This window comes from Lactuca saligna, chromosome 6 (assembly GCF_052625555.1).
Source record: "Lactuca saligna cultivar CGN05327 chromosome 6, ASM5262555v1, whole genome shotgun sequence".
NCBI classification, from domain to species: domain Eukaryota; kingdom Viridiplantae; phylum Streptophyta; class Magnoliopsida; order Asterales; family Asteraceae; genus Lactuca; species Lactuca saligna.
The window spans coordinates 68,566,219-68,582,898 of record NC_136422.1 but is presented as its reverse complement, the minus strand read 5'-3'; the positions used below and the strand labels follow the sequence as shown (position 1 = coordinate 68,582,898).

Below are 16,680 nucleotides of genomic sequence, written 5' to 3'. Positions count from 1 at the left end.
CCAGAAAATATCCAAATTACAAAAATAGCCAACGATTTCGCAGATGGAAATGCCCCATCTGCGAAATCACGTTGCCATCTGCGAAAGTACAAGCAGGTAAAGCACAACTGTGCTTTAGCTGCTTGTACTTTCGCAGGTGGTATTTTTTTAAAAAATTTTTTTTTGTGTATATATAGGGGTAATTTCGCAGATGGAGAAGGTCCATCTGCGAAATCCTCTCATCCTATCTGCGAAATACTGATGTTTTTTGTATTTTATTTTTTTATTTTTTTAGTTTGACTATGAAATGAATTGGTTTGACTACGAAATCATGTTGCTATATAAAAAGTTTTGTAGAAAAATATCATTTTGGTTTTTATTTGTTTAGGAACTTTCTCTACAATTTGCTCAAAAAATGATTGAATATTTGGTTTGTCTTGTAACCGGTGGGAGATGGCAAGTTAATGGAACTAATCTGGAATACATATGTCCACAGGGAGGTATTTCTGAACTTGCTTTGATATTTTCTGAGTATATTACTTATAGTGATTTTGTATCTTTGATAAGAAGCAAAATTGGTTTGTTAGACAAATATAGAATTAGTCTTCGTTTCCACCATCCCGAATTAAATTATTATATAGCTATAGTTGAAGACATGGATGTTAGAATGTTGATAAACGTAATCAAATGTAGTGGAGGAAGGGCTGTGAAAGTGTTTGTGGTGGTTGATGAAGATGAGGAGGTTAATGGGGGTGGTGAAATTGGAAACCAGCTTGTTGGTAATTTATGCAGTTATAAAGGGAGCAACGATCCGATAGGTACTTTCAATACTCCTAGTGTACCTCAGTTTCACAATGTTGCTGAAAATGTTAATGTTAGTTATTCACCTATTCACTATGTGGATCCTGAGAATTACAAGCATGTTGGTGATGATGATGTTGGTACTTATCTTGATGATGTGGGTGGTCGTTGTGATGATGTTGCCAAACAAGAAGTTAAAGTTATAAGTAGGCGTGTGGTAGATAAAACTAAAAAGAAAAAAAATTCAAGTCAAAAAAATGAAAAAAATCATGTTTACGGGCATTATGTTGATGTTGGTGATGTATGTTTAGATATAACCGAGCTACAAAGCAATTCCGATAGAGATGAGTTGGGTGATGAAGTTAAAGCTAAGTTTCCCGATAACCTTTTTCACGGTATGCCCCCTATACCAGCATGGCCAGTTGATATTAATGAAGATATCCCAACACAGATTGTCGACATCAATCTTCAAAAGATTCAATGTGAGAGTATATTTAAGAACAAAGAACTTTTAAAGCGATGTATTGGTAAAAATGTCTTCGAGAAGGTTTCCAGACGAGGACAAGTAGATCCACCAAATCAAGGTATGAAGCTGTGTGTGTTTCGAAAAATTGTTCTTGGTTACTAAGAGCAAAAGCAATAAAAAATTCTGATGGACTTTTCCAAGTGAATAAATTTGTTGATGTACACACATGTTCTTCAACATTGTTGCAACCTAATCATCGACAAGCAAACAAATATGTTTTGGGTGAATATGTTGCTGATGTTTTGGCTGAAGACTATAGTAGAGTTTATCGGGGAAAAGAAATTGTTAATGATATGAATGCTCAATTGAATATCAATATCTCATACCATCAGGCATGGCGTGCGAAGCAATATGTATTGTTGTCGTTAAGGGGTACGAAAGAGGATTCTTTTACCAAACTTCCGGCGTATTGTCACAACTTGGCCAAACATAATCCCGGTACCGTCACACATATTAAAACAGATGCTGATGATCGCTTTGAGTTTTTGTACGTCGCACTCGGTTGCTCGGTTAATATTATCATATTATATTAATTTTTTAATATTTGTTTTGGTGTATTTGAATAGATATACAATGTATTGTAGGTACATGCTTTTGTCAATTTTTGTAAGCCGACCCTAGTAGTAGATGGAGCTCACCTAAAGGGAGAGTTCAAAGGTACCATGTTACTTGCAGTTACTAAGGACGGACAAAACCAAATATTACCGGTTGCATATGGTATATGCAAAAATGAGTGTACCGATTCTTGGACATGGTTTTTTCAAAAACTACGTGAGTGCATAGGAAATATGCAGGAGCTTACAATTATATTTGATAGGTCTCCATCTATAGCAACATCCGTTGCCAACATTTTTTCTCACGCTCATCATGGAATATGTGGTGTCCATTTGTATTTCAACATAGTATCTACATTCGGCAAGAGTAAGACGGTTAAAGGAATTTTTTGGGAGGCGTGTAGGGCGTACACAATTGATGATTTTGATGCTGCCATGAATGTTATGAAAAAGACAAAAGAACCAGTATGGGAGTACTTAAAAAGTATAAATCCAAAAACTTGGTCAAGAGCACATTTTAAAGGGAACCGATACAATCTTATGTCGTCCAACAGTGCGGAGTCTATAAATGCATTATCTAGACACGCACGTAAGGTGCCAATACTTATGTTGATCGATTTTTTTCGTGCTACAATGCAACAATGGTGGTTTCAAAGACGTAACTTTGCAGGTATTAAGTAAATTTTTAATATTAATGTTTTATTAATTTTGATGTTATTGATCTTAGCTTCTTCATTTCGTCTATTTTTTTAGCGGAAGCAACAACAACACTTACCCCTTGGGCGGATGAAATTGTAAAAGAAAATAAGAAAACTTTTATCAAATGGGATGTTCGCATGATCTCAAATACGAAATGCGAGGTCAAAAAGGGGGCACAAAATGTGATTGTTGATTTCAAACATATGACATGTACATGTAGGCATTGGCAACTTGATGGGATCCCTTGTGGTCATGTCATAAGATGTTTAACAGTGAACAATTACCAAGACTGCTTGAGGTATGCATTAAATGCTTACTTCACCGAAACACTGAGGAAAACATATGAGGAATCAATAAACCCTCTGCCAAAGTCATCCGAATGGGAGATCCCCGATGATTTGATGATTGTTAAGCCACCAATAATGGATAAACGTCAGCCAGGCAGGCCAAGAAACACAGACCGCATTCCATCCCAAGGCGAGGGTCCAATTATAAAAGAGTGTTCTACATGTGGTCAAATAGGACACACGAGAAATAATTGTATTGGAAGGGCGTCCGGTAGCGGAGCACGTCACATAATTTCTACTGCAGAAATGGCATTTAATATTGGTGGTTCAGCGAGTTGCTCACAAACCTTTAACGCTGATTTTGATTTAAAACAACCTTGAAATGAAGACTAATGACGAGTTGTTAACTTATCATGTATTGTAATATTTTTATTAAATCTTACAACACATTGCTATGCTTTCATATTTTTGTTTAGTTTGATGATTATAAAAATTAATGAAGCCTTTATTTTATAAAATATAGTTTGCAGAACTTTTTTACCAATTACAACTTGTTATTTAAAAAAAAACAACAAACGATCATTTTGCAACCTAATCTGTATCATGATAATATAACAACAATTTTGTATCTAGTTTTTATTAAACTTGATCTATAAGCGGTATTTATACATACTAGACAGTAATGACAAGTCCAACTTTGAAATGAGTAGACAGTAATGTCAAGTTACTGTAGTAACCTGCAAATCGTAGTGGAACCCTTAAGTGACATGACATAAAAGACAGTTTGACATGATAAATCACTGCATAAAGCTGAAAATCATAGTCCAAATGTAACCATTGCATAGTCAAAGTTTTAATTCGTAGTCTATTTATTTATATAAATAGATGTTTAAGTTCTAAAAACCAAACACCCAAATCACCAAAACGCAACGAACTCCCTTTATTAGAAATGTCGTTGAATGCAGCAAGTTCTTCGAATGAACTACCTGATTCCAATTCTGAAAGGCCATGGACGACAAACGAGGTTTTAGTTCTAACACGTTGCTGGCTAAGTGTTAAGGATGGTTTATCGTTACTTGCTCCCCCACATCGCCTAATTGGTGATGAATGGACTCGCATAACATATTTGTTTAACCATGAGATGGGAAAAGGACAAAAAAGAGAAAAATCAGATGTTGTTACTAAGTGGCTGGATGTAAAGGAAGAAGTGACATGGTTTAATCGAGCATGTAATTATGCGAAACGTAACAATGGTCGTTATCGGGATGAAGAAGAGTTCTTGGAAGTTGTTACAGATTTTTACATCTGTGAGCATGACGGCAGAGACTTCAAATATGAGGAAGTTTGGAAGGTTGTTAAAAATAAACAGTATTTCATGTAGACCTCTCTAATTTCTGTTAAGAATAACCCATGGACTTGTGTTTTACGTTAATGGTTTGTTCGTATTATGTTGTTGTTTTTCATGTAATTGTTGTAATGTTTGTAATGGTTCATGGAATCCTTGTTAATGTATTGTGAAAACTAATGCAATGGGAATTTATTAATTCAAATTAATCATACGAGTTGCTCACATAATAAACTAATTTAGATTTTAAACAAACGAAATACATACGAAATACATGAAAATAACCTAGTACATGAAAATAACCTACTACTCACATAATAAACTATAATAGATTTTAAACAAACGGGATATATTTCAAAATATTCCAAGGGGCTTCAAACTGGAATTCCAACCCGTTACTTAATGACTTGTACTCCTCCTTAGCAACTTCCAAGATAATCTCCTCAGTAGCATTTAAACGGGTGTCGTCAATTTTGGTATAAAGATCGTTGAATAATAGAACTTTGGTTTTCATTTCATACCATCTTGCTAAGATGTCTACTTCGTCACGATCGTTTCTTGTAGCCCTTTGATTTTCAGCATTGAAAATATTGGTTAAACGGCTCCAAAACATTGGATCGTTCAACTTGCTTGTCTCGTACACATGAATATAAGCATGTGTAAGAACCAAGAACTCTTCATTGCTCCATGATATAGAACTCATTTTGATTGAAACTAAGAGAGTGGAATATAAAAAACAATATTTGAACAGCTGTATTGGTTTATTTAATAAAGTATTTATGTAACATAAGGTCAATTTATAGTAGTTTCTACACAAAATCGCAGTCCAATCTTCTAATATGTCTGCATTTCGTAGTCAAAATTAACTGACGAATGCAGTGTACTATACTTATAACATAACAGAGCACTGTTCGAGTTGACAAGTCATCCCCGGTCGAATGACAACACAATACATTGCTGCTTGAATTGACAAGCCATTGCAACAGGAAAGTAAGGAGTCGTTATAAATAGATTTTAATATCCGTTGTAGTTGTTTCGTATTACTTCCCTCCATGCAATTATGGACTCATCACATACATGGAGGAACGCAGAGGAGGTCGCTTTGGTTCAAGCTTGGATTATAACTGTAGAGGAGGATTTTCCACCGGGTCCCCCACAAGTTCGTGCTGGATCATTTTGGTCTCGTGTCTGTCATTTGTTTCACCATTTAATGAGGCGTACTCAATATCGAAGAAGAAAAGATGTCAAAGCCAAGTTTCTGGATTTGAAAATGAAGGTGAAAGAATTTCAACGTATTTACAACGAGTTGGATAATGAACATGTAAATACGGATGAAGACATTCTACGACAGGTGGCTTTGGAACTATACCGTTTTGAATATGATGGTAGCGAGTTTACCCACTTAGATGCATGGAATCTTTTAAAGAATGCCTCTTATTTTTAATATGCATGTTGGTTAAGGTAATGGATTTTCGTTATTTAAGTTGCTTGTTGTTGTATGTGTGTAGGCGTCACTATTTAATAAAAGTCCATTTCTTTTAATGTATGTTGTTTCCTCAATAGCCAATACATAATACGACATAAATTAAATAACTAATACATAATAAGTCATAAAATATGAATGAGGTACATAAATAACTAATACATAATACGACATAAAATGTAAACAGGTTTCACGGATAACTAATACATAACACGACACTAATACATAATACTACATAAAATATAAAGGTGCTACATGAATAACTACTGCATTGAGGGAGGTAACAGGACCACCGTTTCATTTGGTATTTCCCAATGCACATGTGATGGTATAGTATTCACCAACTCAGATCCATATGCAAGTCGATACACATAACTAGTGAACTTGTAATCAACCAATCTGTTTATGGATTCAGATGTACGGGTTCTTAGACATGCTATAGTGTGGGCACATGGTATACTGCTTTTTTGCCATTTACCACAACTACATACCCTTCGTTCAAGTTGTACGTTGGTGGTGGCAAAATTGTCATCGACTTGATATGTATCCCCATACAAACGTCTTGCATTCCAATTGTAAGACTTGTTGACACATTTTTGAACCTTACTCTCAACGTAAGGGGTCAACCCACCAGAAAACCTCCCTGTAAAATTTGATATTTTAATAAAAATAATAACACATTAAAAAACCTAAATAAAACAATCTCCCTTACCCGCCACGTCGGCCCGTTCAGCATACTTTGATTGTATCGACGTGGTGATTAACTCAATTATCGTTGTTATAGGAAACTCACGTCTGGATATAATTTGCAAAATTTCAGGGACGTCAATCGATTTAACATTGTAGCGTATTTTTGGGAAAAATGCTCGTGTCCATTTTGAAATCGGTATATCGTCAAGCCAGTAAATTGGACTCCTAAGCAAGGAAAAGAAAGGTGATTTCCTACATGCAGTTTGCAACCTTTCCAAACACAAGTAAAAATCATCAACGCTATATGCATTGCATGACTTCCAAAACAACGATTCAACTTCTGTACTGTTATGTCCCACAGAGTCACGTATCTTTCGAGCTATATCTTTAGGACAATATCCATGATAGGAATCCGGGTAGGCACTCTGAACACCAAATTCTATTTTATCACACAGGTTGCTTATGAAACCAACCTCTATGTCGTCACCTAAACAATCTTTTAACCTCATCATGAACCATCTCCATGATTCTTCACACTCTAAGGTTCCCAAACCAATTGCTAAGAGTAGTGATTCATGATTTCCATCTAAAGCCACTGCGAAGTACATTGTTGTCAGATAGCTCCCAATAAGGGGTAAATAACCCACATATATCAGCGGTATCATGCACCTAAGGAAGGTACGAATCTACATAAAAACGAATACATATTAGTGATGAGTAAAAACTAATCGAGATACATTACCATGAAATATTATATAACTCAATAAAAGTAGTATGTTATACCACGCAACCTAAAGCCACAAAACAGAATTAAAAGTGGTTGGTATCGGTTTTCTTGATGGCTGTGAAGGTATTAGGATTTGTTCTTTGAAGGTTATGCAAGAAAATTGGTAGTTGAGAAAAGCTTCTTCCGATGTTAGTACTCATTTTCAAAACCGATGAAAGTGCTCTACAATCATCACACAAATGCAATATCAATAAAATGGGATTATAAATAGAAAATATTGTATCTCTAATGTTCACAATTCATAGTTTAACCTTTTAAATTCGTAGTCAAACCAGTTCATTTCATAGTCAAATTTCACTAACCGACATGACAATACTACAGAACGTACTTGTCTGGATTTCGTAGTTCAACTTTTTGAATTCATAGTCAAACTAGTTCATTTCATAGTCAAATTTCACTGACCGACAAGACAATACTACAGAATGTACTTGTCTGGATTTCGTAGTTCAACTTTTTGAATTCATAGTCAAACCAGTTCATTTCATAGTCAAATTTCACTGACCGATAAGACAATACTACAGAATGTACTTGTCTGGATTTCGTAGTTCAACTTTTTGAATTCAAAGTCAAACCAGTTCAGTTCATAGTCAAATTTCACTGACCGACAAGACAATACTACAGAATGTACTTGTCTGGATTTCGTAGTTCAACTTTTTGAATTCATAGTCAAACCAGTTCACTTCATAGTCAAAAATAATTGTCTGTAACATGATTTCTTCTATAAAAGGGTGTCACTCAGTATGAAAACTGTATCTGTCAAAGCAACTCCTATTTATAAGAAAAACAAGGCTAATGGCATATTGCAATTGCGGAGGAGAACGTATCGTTAGGATTTCGGGAACATCTAAAAACCCAGGAAGATTGTTTTATGCTTGCCCATATTTGGTATCATGTTGTTAACGTCATTCAAATTTAAACCCTCGTGTCTACATGACAAACAATTAATTTCTTTTCTTACTGTCAATGTTAAATTTAACAGGGACCAAAATGCGGGTTTATCAGTTGGGTTTATGAAGAGAAGGACCAATCATCTATGGTAATAGCGAAAGTAGCTAAGTCTAATAAGCTCTTTCAATCAGAAAATAAGAAGTTGAAGATAGCGTTGATTGGTAGTTGGGTGTTGTTCTTGGTAGTTCTTGTTTATAAGTTGTAAGCTTTTTAATATTGTTTTATGGTTTTGAAGTTGTTAGGTCAATAAATTGTTGTATTTGTACTTACGTTTACAACAGTCTGCTTGTAACGTTAAAACAAATGTTGTAGTCGTTCTTATGTATGTTGTATGTATTCATAAGTTATTAGTAGGTCATTAATTTGTTGTAATTGTCGTAACGTTATATTTTTTGTCATCCGTTCACGAAACTGAAAAAATAAACTAATAATTATATCCAACATTAATTTAGATATACAATTATATAATCCTACTACATAGGACCAAGACTAGACCCCCAAAAAAAATTTGCCATCCGTTGACGGAACTCTAAAGCTGCAGTCTTTGGGTCAATAAGAACACGTATTGGTTGACCTGAAACGAATTGCTCCATAAACATACAAAGAAAAACACCGCAATCTCCCAAATGACTACTTTGTTGGGGAACATTTTCTTCATAAATGAATTGCATATTCAATGGAATCCTTGGGGTGTTCCTCCGGGCCCAATACTTAATCTTGTCCAAATAATTTGCCACCCGACGTTCAAATTTGGAAACGATTCCTTCAGAGTAGAATTTTTCATAAGCCGATCTTCCAAGACTGTCATAAATATGGACTTCCATTGATGCTAATCGTAGTTCCCCAAATAGCCAATGATTAGGGGATGAATGAATCGGCAATAAGACTTGTATAAGGATCATAAAATAAAATTATGTTTTTTTACATCACAATACAAAAACTTAACAAAAATAACGATATTATTTTCTATATTAACAATTAAGTTTACCGTATCAACATACCACCAAGCAACCATGAACTCGGGGTATGTAGCTATACCAGACATAAACGCCCTCCAGTCCTGTCCTTCTTCCAAAGCATGAGAAACAAAAAAATTTGGAGGCATTATTGTATGCCGGTCGCTCTCAAACCGTCTCTCCATTAATAGTCGGTACCAAATGGTTATATGTTGCACACATGATGCTTTTGTTATTGACTAAAAAACAATTAACTTTTAAAATAATAAATTAACAATTAATTTACCGATGACTCCAACCATCCGTCGTGTGTATGCCCAAACAATGAGCTCCAAAAATCTCTATCTAACACGAAATTTAACAAACGATGTTGGACATCATATGAATGAAATAAATAATTTTGGATGACAACCTCACCGCCTGCTACGTAAGGTTGCAGGCGCAACATGGAGAAGTCATGAGCAACACCAAAAACTGGAGGAGGAACGGGGCTTGTTGATTTCATATCAACCTTCTTTTTTGTTCTTCTTTTGGGCTTCGGTGTCGTGTGCAACTAAAATCAATATTCAAATGTTTAAATCTATATCTTTCAAATAATTCACATAAATATAAAATCATGAGTTTATAAATAAAACAAATACCTCGGTGTAAGGAGTGCACAAATATTGTGATGGTTTTCGAGTCCTCATTTTATCGTGTGGAACTTCTTTGCCATCATACTCATCAAAATAATCTACAACTGCCGTAATTCTTATTGCATCTTTGTTCGGCACCTAATTTAATAACCAATAATATCTAATTATAAATAAGTTTCAATATACTAAAAAAAAATATAATTTAATGTAAGTATACGAACATCTTTAGCTTCACTATAATCATTTACGTCAAACACCTCATCATCAAATTTGTTCCACGTATTGTCATTCCTCTCCTTCGACTCCTACATTAAAAATAAAACTTTATACTTAATAACGAAAAACACATAATTTAATAAGCAATAATATCTAATTAAATAAATGATTTAATCTACTAAAAACAAAATATAAATTAATGTAACTATAAGAACCTCTTTAAATTCAGTATAATCATTTACATCAAACACATCATCATCAAATTTGTTCCCCGCATACTCATTCCTCTCCTCCGACACCTACATTAAAAATATAACTTTTTACTTAATAACGAAAGACACATTATTAAAAAGTAATTATTAAAATCGTAAAGGTAATATCTATAACAACCTTGTTGTCTTGAATATCACCAAATGTATTTTCAGTTGTATTGTTTTTATTCAACACTTCATCTTGCACAATCTATATTTTCAAATATAAAATATGAATACAGATATTCATATTTGTTAATAAAATTTAAAAAATAATGTAGCGTGTAACTAACATGTTCATCATAATTTCTTTGTGACACTATCGGATCATCATAAAAAATGCCGTTCCAAAATTGTTCAGTATTCACTTGTTCACCAAAAAACTCTGTAGGTTGTCGGTTCATAAACACATGCTGCTCCAGTGCATGTAGCCGTTTCAACACCTCGTCTAACTTGTGTTTTCCACTGCCCCTACCTGTACCATGAGAGCGACCACTGGACGACATACTAGACGAAGATTCGTCTTGTCTCCTAAAATGGTCCCGTACTGGGGATGGAACTGCTTTCCCTTCACCATATACATACTCTTGAAATGATATATAATAAGAAGATGTCATCTCACCATCACCCGGTAACATGTTTTGTCTTGGTGGTAGACCGTCCTAAAAAATTAAACATATTAAAAATGCATATAAAAGTATAATAATCAAATTTATTAATAATAAACGAAATATTTATAAACCTGCATCTTTGACCAAATCTTGTTCACGTCAACCCATTTTAATTTTTTAGTTCCACTCCATCGTTTCATCCGAGGCAAGTCTTTATTTTTTTTCAACACAAATCCACATGTGCGAACAGCCGGAATCATCTCATATATCCATATCTACAAATTTTTACAATTACAGTAATAAAAGTTAAAATTAAAATAAAAAACTTAACAATAAAACAATTTAAATATTAGAATATTTTTATACCCTAATTGGAGTCGTAAATCCTGATACAGAGTACTTTAAAGTTTGACCACGCTCAGAAAGTGATAAATAATGATGTATTTTGTTCCATGTATCCTCAAGGTCAACATAAGTAAAATCCCAAAGATAGCTACCCCAAGCGAAACTAACAAAAAAAAAACAATATTAGTTTTTATATAAATTATAACTTTAATAAAATATAACTTTTAACGTAAACAAAATATACCTGTTCCAGAGATCCAAATTCTCAGCCAAAAAAACCCAATCTTGTGGCACCCGATCATTAACTTCTTTACCCAAAAAACCTTCATACAGAATGTATATCAAACATACTCTAACTACATCAACGTCGTCAAGTGCTACGAATGTTCGATTTAAAATTAAACGTTTAAGGTCGCCGATTTTCATCGAACTATTGGTATGGTTCGGAAATAGCCGTTCACGTAATAAACATCTTTTTTTACTGCTTAATAATTTTTCCGACCCTTTTTTCCCAATGTTTTTTGGATACTCCCCAAAATTGAAGCCGGTTATCAAACAAAACTCTTCCGGCCCATAAACCATTTTCGTATTGCCTACTCGAAAATATAATCGTTTTATTCCATCTGGAGATAAAACAGGGTCCGGCCGGATCTGATGAAGGAACATTTTATGGAACAACAATGCATCCCCTTGTAAACGAGGGACGTCAATAAAGTAACCAAATACGGTATTTCTGAAAATGGCACGTCTGACATCATCAAAAAACTTCAAATACTTCCCATATGTTACCGCCAGAACCTTTTAAGTTCGCAAACACTTTCACATTGATAAAACTAAAATCATGCTGCAAAAAAAACACAAAAACAAATTAGATAACTAAAAAATGTTTTGTTTTTAAAATATATGATTACGAACTGCAATACATAAACAATTGGTAATGCAAATACTACTTCTTAATTAATAATTATTTTTATATTTCCGATAAAAAACAATAACATACACATATATAAACAATTTTCCAAGTTATACAACAAATATATTTATGCTAAAAATCAATATCGTACATAATTATATAAACATTTTATTAAACATATTTTCGACTTAAACGGCAAATATATAAACGACAATTTTTCAACTTAAACAAATTTTCAACTTAAACGACAAATACATAAACAATTTTTATATTTCTAATTATATAAACTAACATTTTATAATCATATAAACAAACAATTTTTCAAATAAAACGGCAACCAAATTAACAATTTTGCAAGTTATACGACAACAATTGTTCAACTTATATGACAAACACAACCAATTTCTAATAATATATATACGACAAATTTTCAACTTATACAAATGCTATACTTATAAAACAAATATATATACAAACGACTATTTTACACATACTATAATTTAACTATTTTTCACTTTATATAAACAATTATACGATAACAATATACAAGTTTTCAGTTTATACAACAACTAAACAAACAACAAAAATAACAAATTCTAAACATTATCTACGCAGTCTCTACTTGTACATTCAAACAAACACTAACAAAATACCATTTAAGCTTCAAGTATAATAAAGAAATATTAAAACTATCAAAATACAACAAAATTACCCTTTTTTAACACTAAATAATACAATAAATGATAACAAAAAAAAAAAAACTTCAACATTTAAAGAGTTAAAATCTAACCATATTTGCTGGATTGTTGACATAATCCTCCATTTTCTTCAAAAAGTAGCCAAAATCGCGAAAATACTCCAAAGATAGAGAGAGTTAGAGAGAGTTTTTGTGTAGAGAAGGGGGAAAATGGAGAAAAAAAAACGCTTATATACCGAAACAAAGAGGATTTCGCAGATGGGTTTACAATTTCGCAGATGGCCTAAGCCATCTGCGAAAGTACAAGCAGCTAAAGCACAGCTGTGGTTTAGCTGCTTGTATTTTCGCAGATGGCAACGTGATTTCGCAAATGGGGCATTTCCATCTGCGAAATCGTTGGCTATTTTTGTAATTTGGATATTTTTTTGGCTATTTTTGTAATGTCATTAGTGTAAATGACTATTTTTGTCATTTTCTCATTTTTTAAAACGTCCAAATCATTAAGCTAATTGTACAACTAATTATTAATAAAATAATATTAAAATTTAAACAAACTCCTATAGATTTTCTCTTCCAAGGTTTTGACCAGATCTTTTTTCATCCAAATAAATACTCAACACCCTATAATTGGTCATTTCATGAATTTTCTTTATTTTTAATATGACATATTTCCTAAAACAAACTAATGATTGAATTGAAAATAATCATTCTCTATCGAAAAGAAATTAATTGTCGAAACAAACTATTTGTTGCCTGCCGCTTTGCGCGGGTAAACGGCTAGTATGTATGTGTGTATATATATATATATATATATATATATATATATATATATATATATATATATATATATATATAGTCAAGATCAAATAAGAAGGAAATTTTTGGTAGGAAGGTAAGAAGTTTTTTTTTTCTACATATTTTTTTCGCGAACAAACAAAATGAATTATTAGATTATTCACAAGAAAAAATTCTCAAAAAAACATCTCGAAGATTCATTTATACAATGATTTTGTTGTTATTCACTAAAATTATCATAAAAATGAATTTTTTTTTCTTAATTTACTTAAAAATGAATCATAAAAATGTTTTTTTTGGGAATTTTTTCTTGTGAATCATCTTACAAATGAATCATCAAGTGATTCATTTATTTTGTTCGTCAAAAAATATGTAGAAAAAAAACTTCTTACCTTCCTAACAAAAAAAATTTCTTACCGGATCTCTCTCTCTCTCTCTCTCTCTCTCTCTATATATATATATATATATATATATATATATATAGATATATATATATATATATATAATTACAAGCTTGCTTCAATTGAATGGAAATGAAATTTGAGATTCCATTCCATGACATGTTTGGTTGCCGAATGGACAAAATATAATTTTATTGTCATTTTTCAAATTCCATGCTTGGTGGATTTCACCCTTCCCTGAGACTTGAGAGGATGGAAGGGAATTCATTTCCATTCTTGGATTGTTATTTAAAGACCAAAACAACCTCATTATCAATATTGGAATAAATAAATAAATAAATAGATAAAAAAATCAATTATACAAGTAATACCTTGATAGGTGAACATACATAATTGCAGTGGTGGAGCCAGAAATTTTGATATGGGGTACAAACATTGTTAATATATTATATGTAGTTATCCAATATCGAACATTAAAAAACATGTTATAATCTCTTTAGCTGCGGATACAATAACATGAAACATGTTTACAAATAATATTTTTTATATATAAAAAAACAATTTTTTGGGGTTACTGTAGTACCACCAACGTCCCATCTAGCTCCACCACTTCATAATTGTAATATACCAATCCCAGGTGCCTACACTACCATAATCCATTTTATAAACTATTTTTTGAAGTAGGTCTTTCATACTGACAACAACATGCTCCAATCAATGGAGGAGGTCAACAGTCTTGTGAGGCTACATGCACTAATCTTGTGTAACGATCCGTCTATGGTATGTTGTTTTTTATATTATTTATTTATTTTAGAAGTTTGCAGAGGGACTCGGCGAGTCTATGGCCCGACTCGTCGAGTAGAGTCGTGATCTTGAGCAGCGTATAGATCGGCGACTCGGCGAGTCCATATTCGGGACTCGACGAGTCGGCCTGCCAGGTAGAAACCCTAAATCCTCGGGTTTGCACCCTATTTAAACCATCTTATGAGCCCCCAAACTCGTCGCCTTCACCCTCAAAGCATCATTCAGCAAACCCTAACCATTCCATTGAGTATTTGAGCATTTCTTGTGTAAATCTTGAAGTTTTGAAGAGAAGAAGGAGGCTAGATCCAAAGGAGAAGAAGAAGAACCAAGGTCTTGCACCCATTTCAGATTTTATTGAGGTAATAATCGGATTCCTCCTGTTTCTATGATTGATTCTCCTTTATAAGCATATTTAGCCCATTTTATCCATTCCTTAGCTTGTTCATAGTAGAGAAATCATATTAGATTGCTTAGCCTTCAGATCTAGCCATGTTTCAGTTCCAAAAACGTAGATCTATCACCTTTATGGAGCCTTTTTGCATGATAACCCTAGATCTATTCTTCAAAGTGCCTTTTTAGCCTTTATATCCTTTTTCATGCATTCGTACACGTAAAGTTGGAAACTTTACGTGGTAAACCGGCCTTAGGAACTCAGATCTATAATTTGTATGCAGTGGTTTTGAGCAGAATCGAGTTTTTAGTAACTGCATGCATGTGACTCGGCGAGTCGAGTCGCGAGTCCCCGACCTTTCCCCTTTGAGTGATTCCGAGTGGGGACTAGTGAGTAGTAGCAGGGACTCAGTGATTCGGAGGTTAGACTCAGTAATGGAGGGACTCGACGAGTTGTTCATACAACTCGGCGAGTCTAAGACAATCTTCTTAGATTCAAGAGCAACTCGTCGAGTTGTTCATACAACTCGGCGAGTCGGATGCAGATAGCCTGAGTTTTAGAATCGAATGGGAACTCATCGAGTTTATGCCATACTCGACGAGTAGCAGCGAGCAGGGTTGAGAAATGAGAGTAGGGACTCGGCGAGTTGGCGGTCCAACTCGGCGAGTCAGGTCAACTGTAAGTTGACTTTGACCAGGAGAGTTGACTTTAGTCAGGGGTAAAAGAGTTATTTTACCCCAATGCAGTTATTAGTATTTGATTGAGTGTAATTATGGAATTGTAGCCGGGGAGATACCGGAGCAGCAACAGATAGCTTCCAGAGCCATACACTCAGCAGCCAGATCACGAGGTGAGTTTCCTTTCAGTAGGAACAGGTCTAAGGCCACAATGCCGGCCCATATAGTTAGTAGTAGTTTCAGGACTTCGGTCCGATGCAGATTTTAGTATGTTTGATGCCTTCGTGGCTCAGACAGGATTTATGTGTTATGTATTCCGGGTTACAGCCCGATGCAGTATGCAGTTTATGTGTTCATGCTAGTTGATATGTTTATGCTATACTATGTTCAGTAGTTACGGACTTCTGTCCAATACAGTCAGTTCCGAACTTCGGTCCGATGCAGTTAGTTCCAGACTTCGGTCTGATGCAGTTATTTCCGGATTTCGGTCCGATGCAGGGGGCAAGGCCTCAGTAGTTCCGGACTTCGGTCCGATACAGAGGGCAATGCCCTGGTTAGTTCCGGACTTCGGTCTGATGCAGTGGGCGAGGCGCAATATGTGTTTATATGTATTGTATGGTATGTGGTAGCTTGGGGGAGCTCACTAAGCTTCGTGCTTACAGTTTCAGTTTTGGTTTCAGGTTCTTCCGCAAGCAAAGGGAAGAGCTCGGGTTGATGGCATCGCATACACCACAGTTTTCAGTTGTCCTGGGAGATGTTTTAGTTTTTCATAAATGTGATTTGATACAGTTTTGACACAGTCTACATAACACTTTGCTACTGTTTTGAGATATTGACGTATGAGTATTATTTTATGATATTATCTTAGTATTTTTAGTAATTGTTAAAC

General features: G+C 34.1%; 1 protein-coding gene across 1 annotated transcript; it reads right to left on the bottom strand.

Moving 5' to 3' along the window:
• Positions 1-5,937: 5,937 nt before the first annotated feature.
• On the bottom strand, positions 5,938-6,972 carry LOC145002696 (uncharacterized). The gene is made up of 2 exons (XM_078961915.1): positions 6,387-6,972; positions 5,938-6,317 (listed from the first exon to the last, which is right to left on the bottom strand). Exons 1-2 carry the CDS (start codon positions 6,970-6,972, stop codon positions 5,938-5,940), a joined length of 966 nt encoding a protein of 321 aa, XP_078818041.1.
• Between the last annotated feature and the right edge of the window lie 9,708 nt (positions 6,973-16,680).

What these genes read in the sequence shown, in the direction of transcription:
- LOC145002696 (XM_078961915.1), bottom strand. Translation starts at nt 6,972, where the DNA reads ATGTACTTCGCAGTGGCTTTAGATGGAAATCATGAATCACTACTCTTA. An exon ending in TGAACGGGCCGACGTGGCGG is followed by an intron (nt 6,318 to 6,386) that starts GTAAGGGAGATT and finishes CAAATTTTACAG; the next exon opens with GGAGGTTTTCTGGTGGGTTG.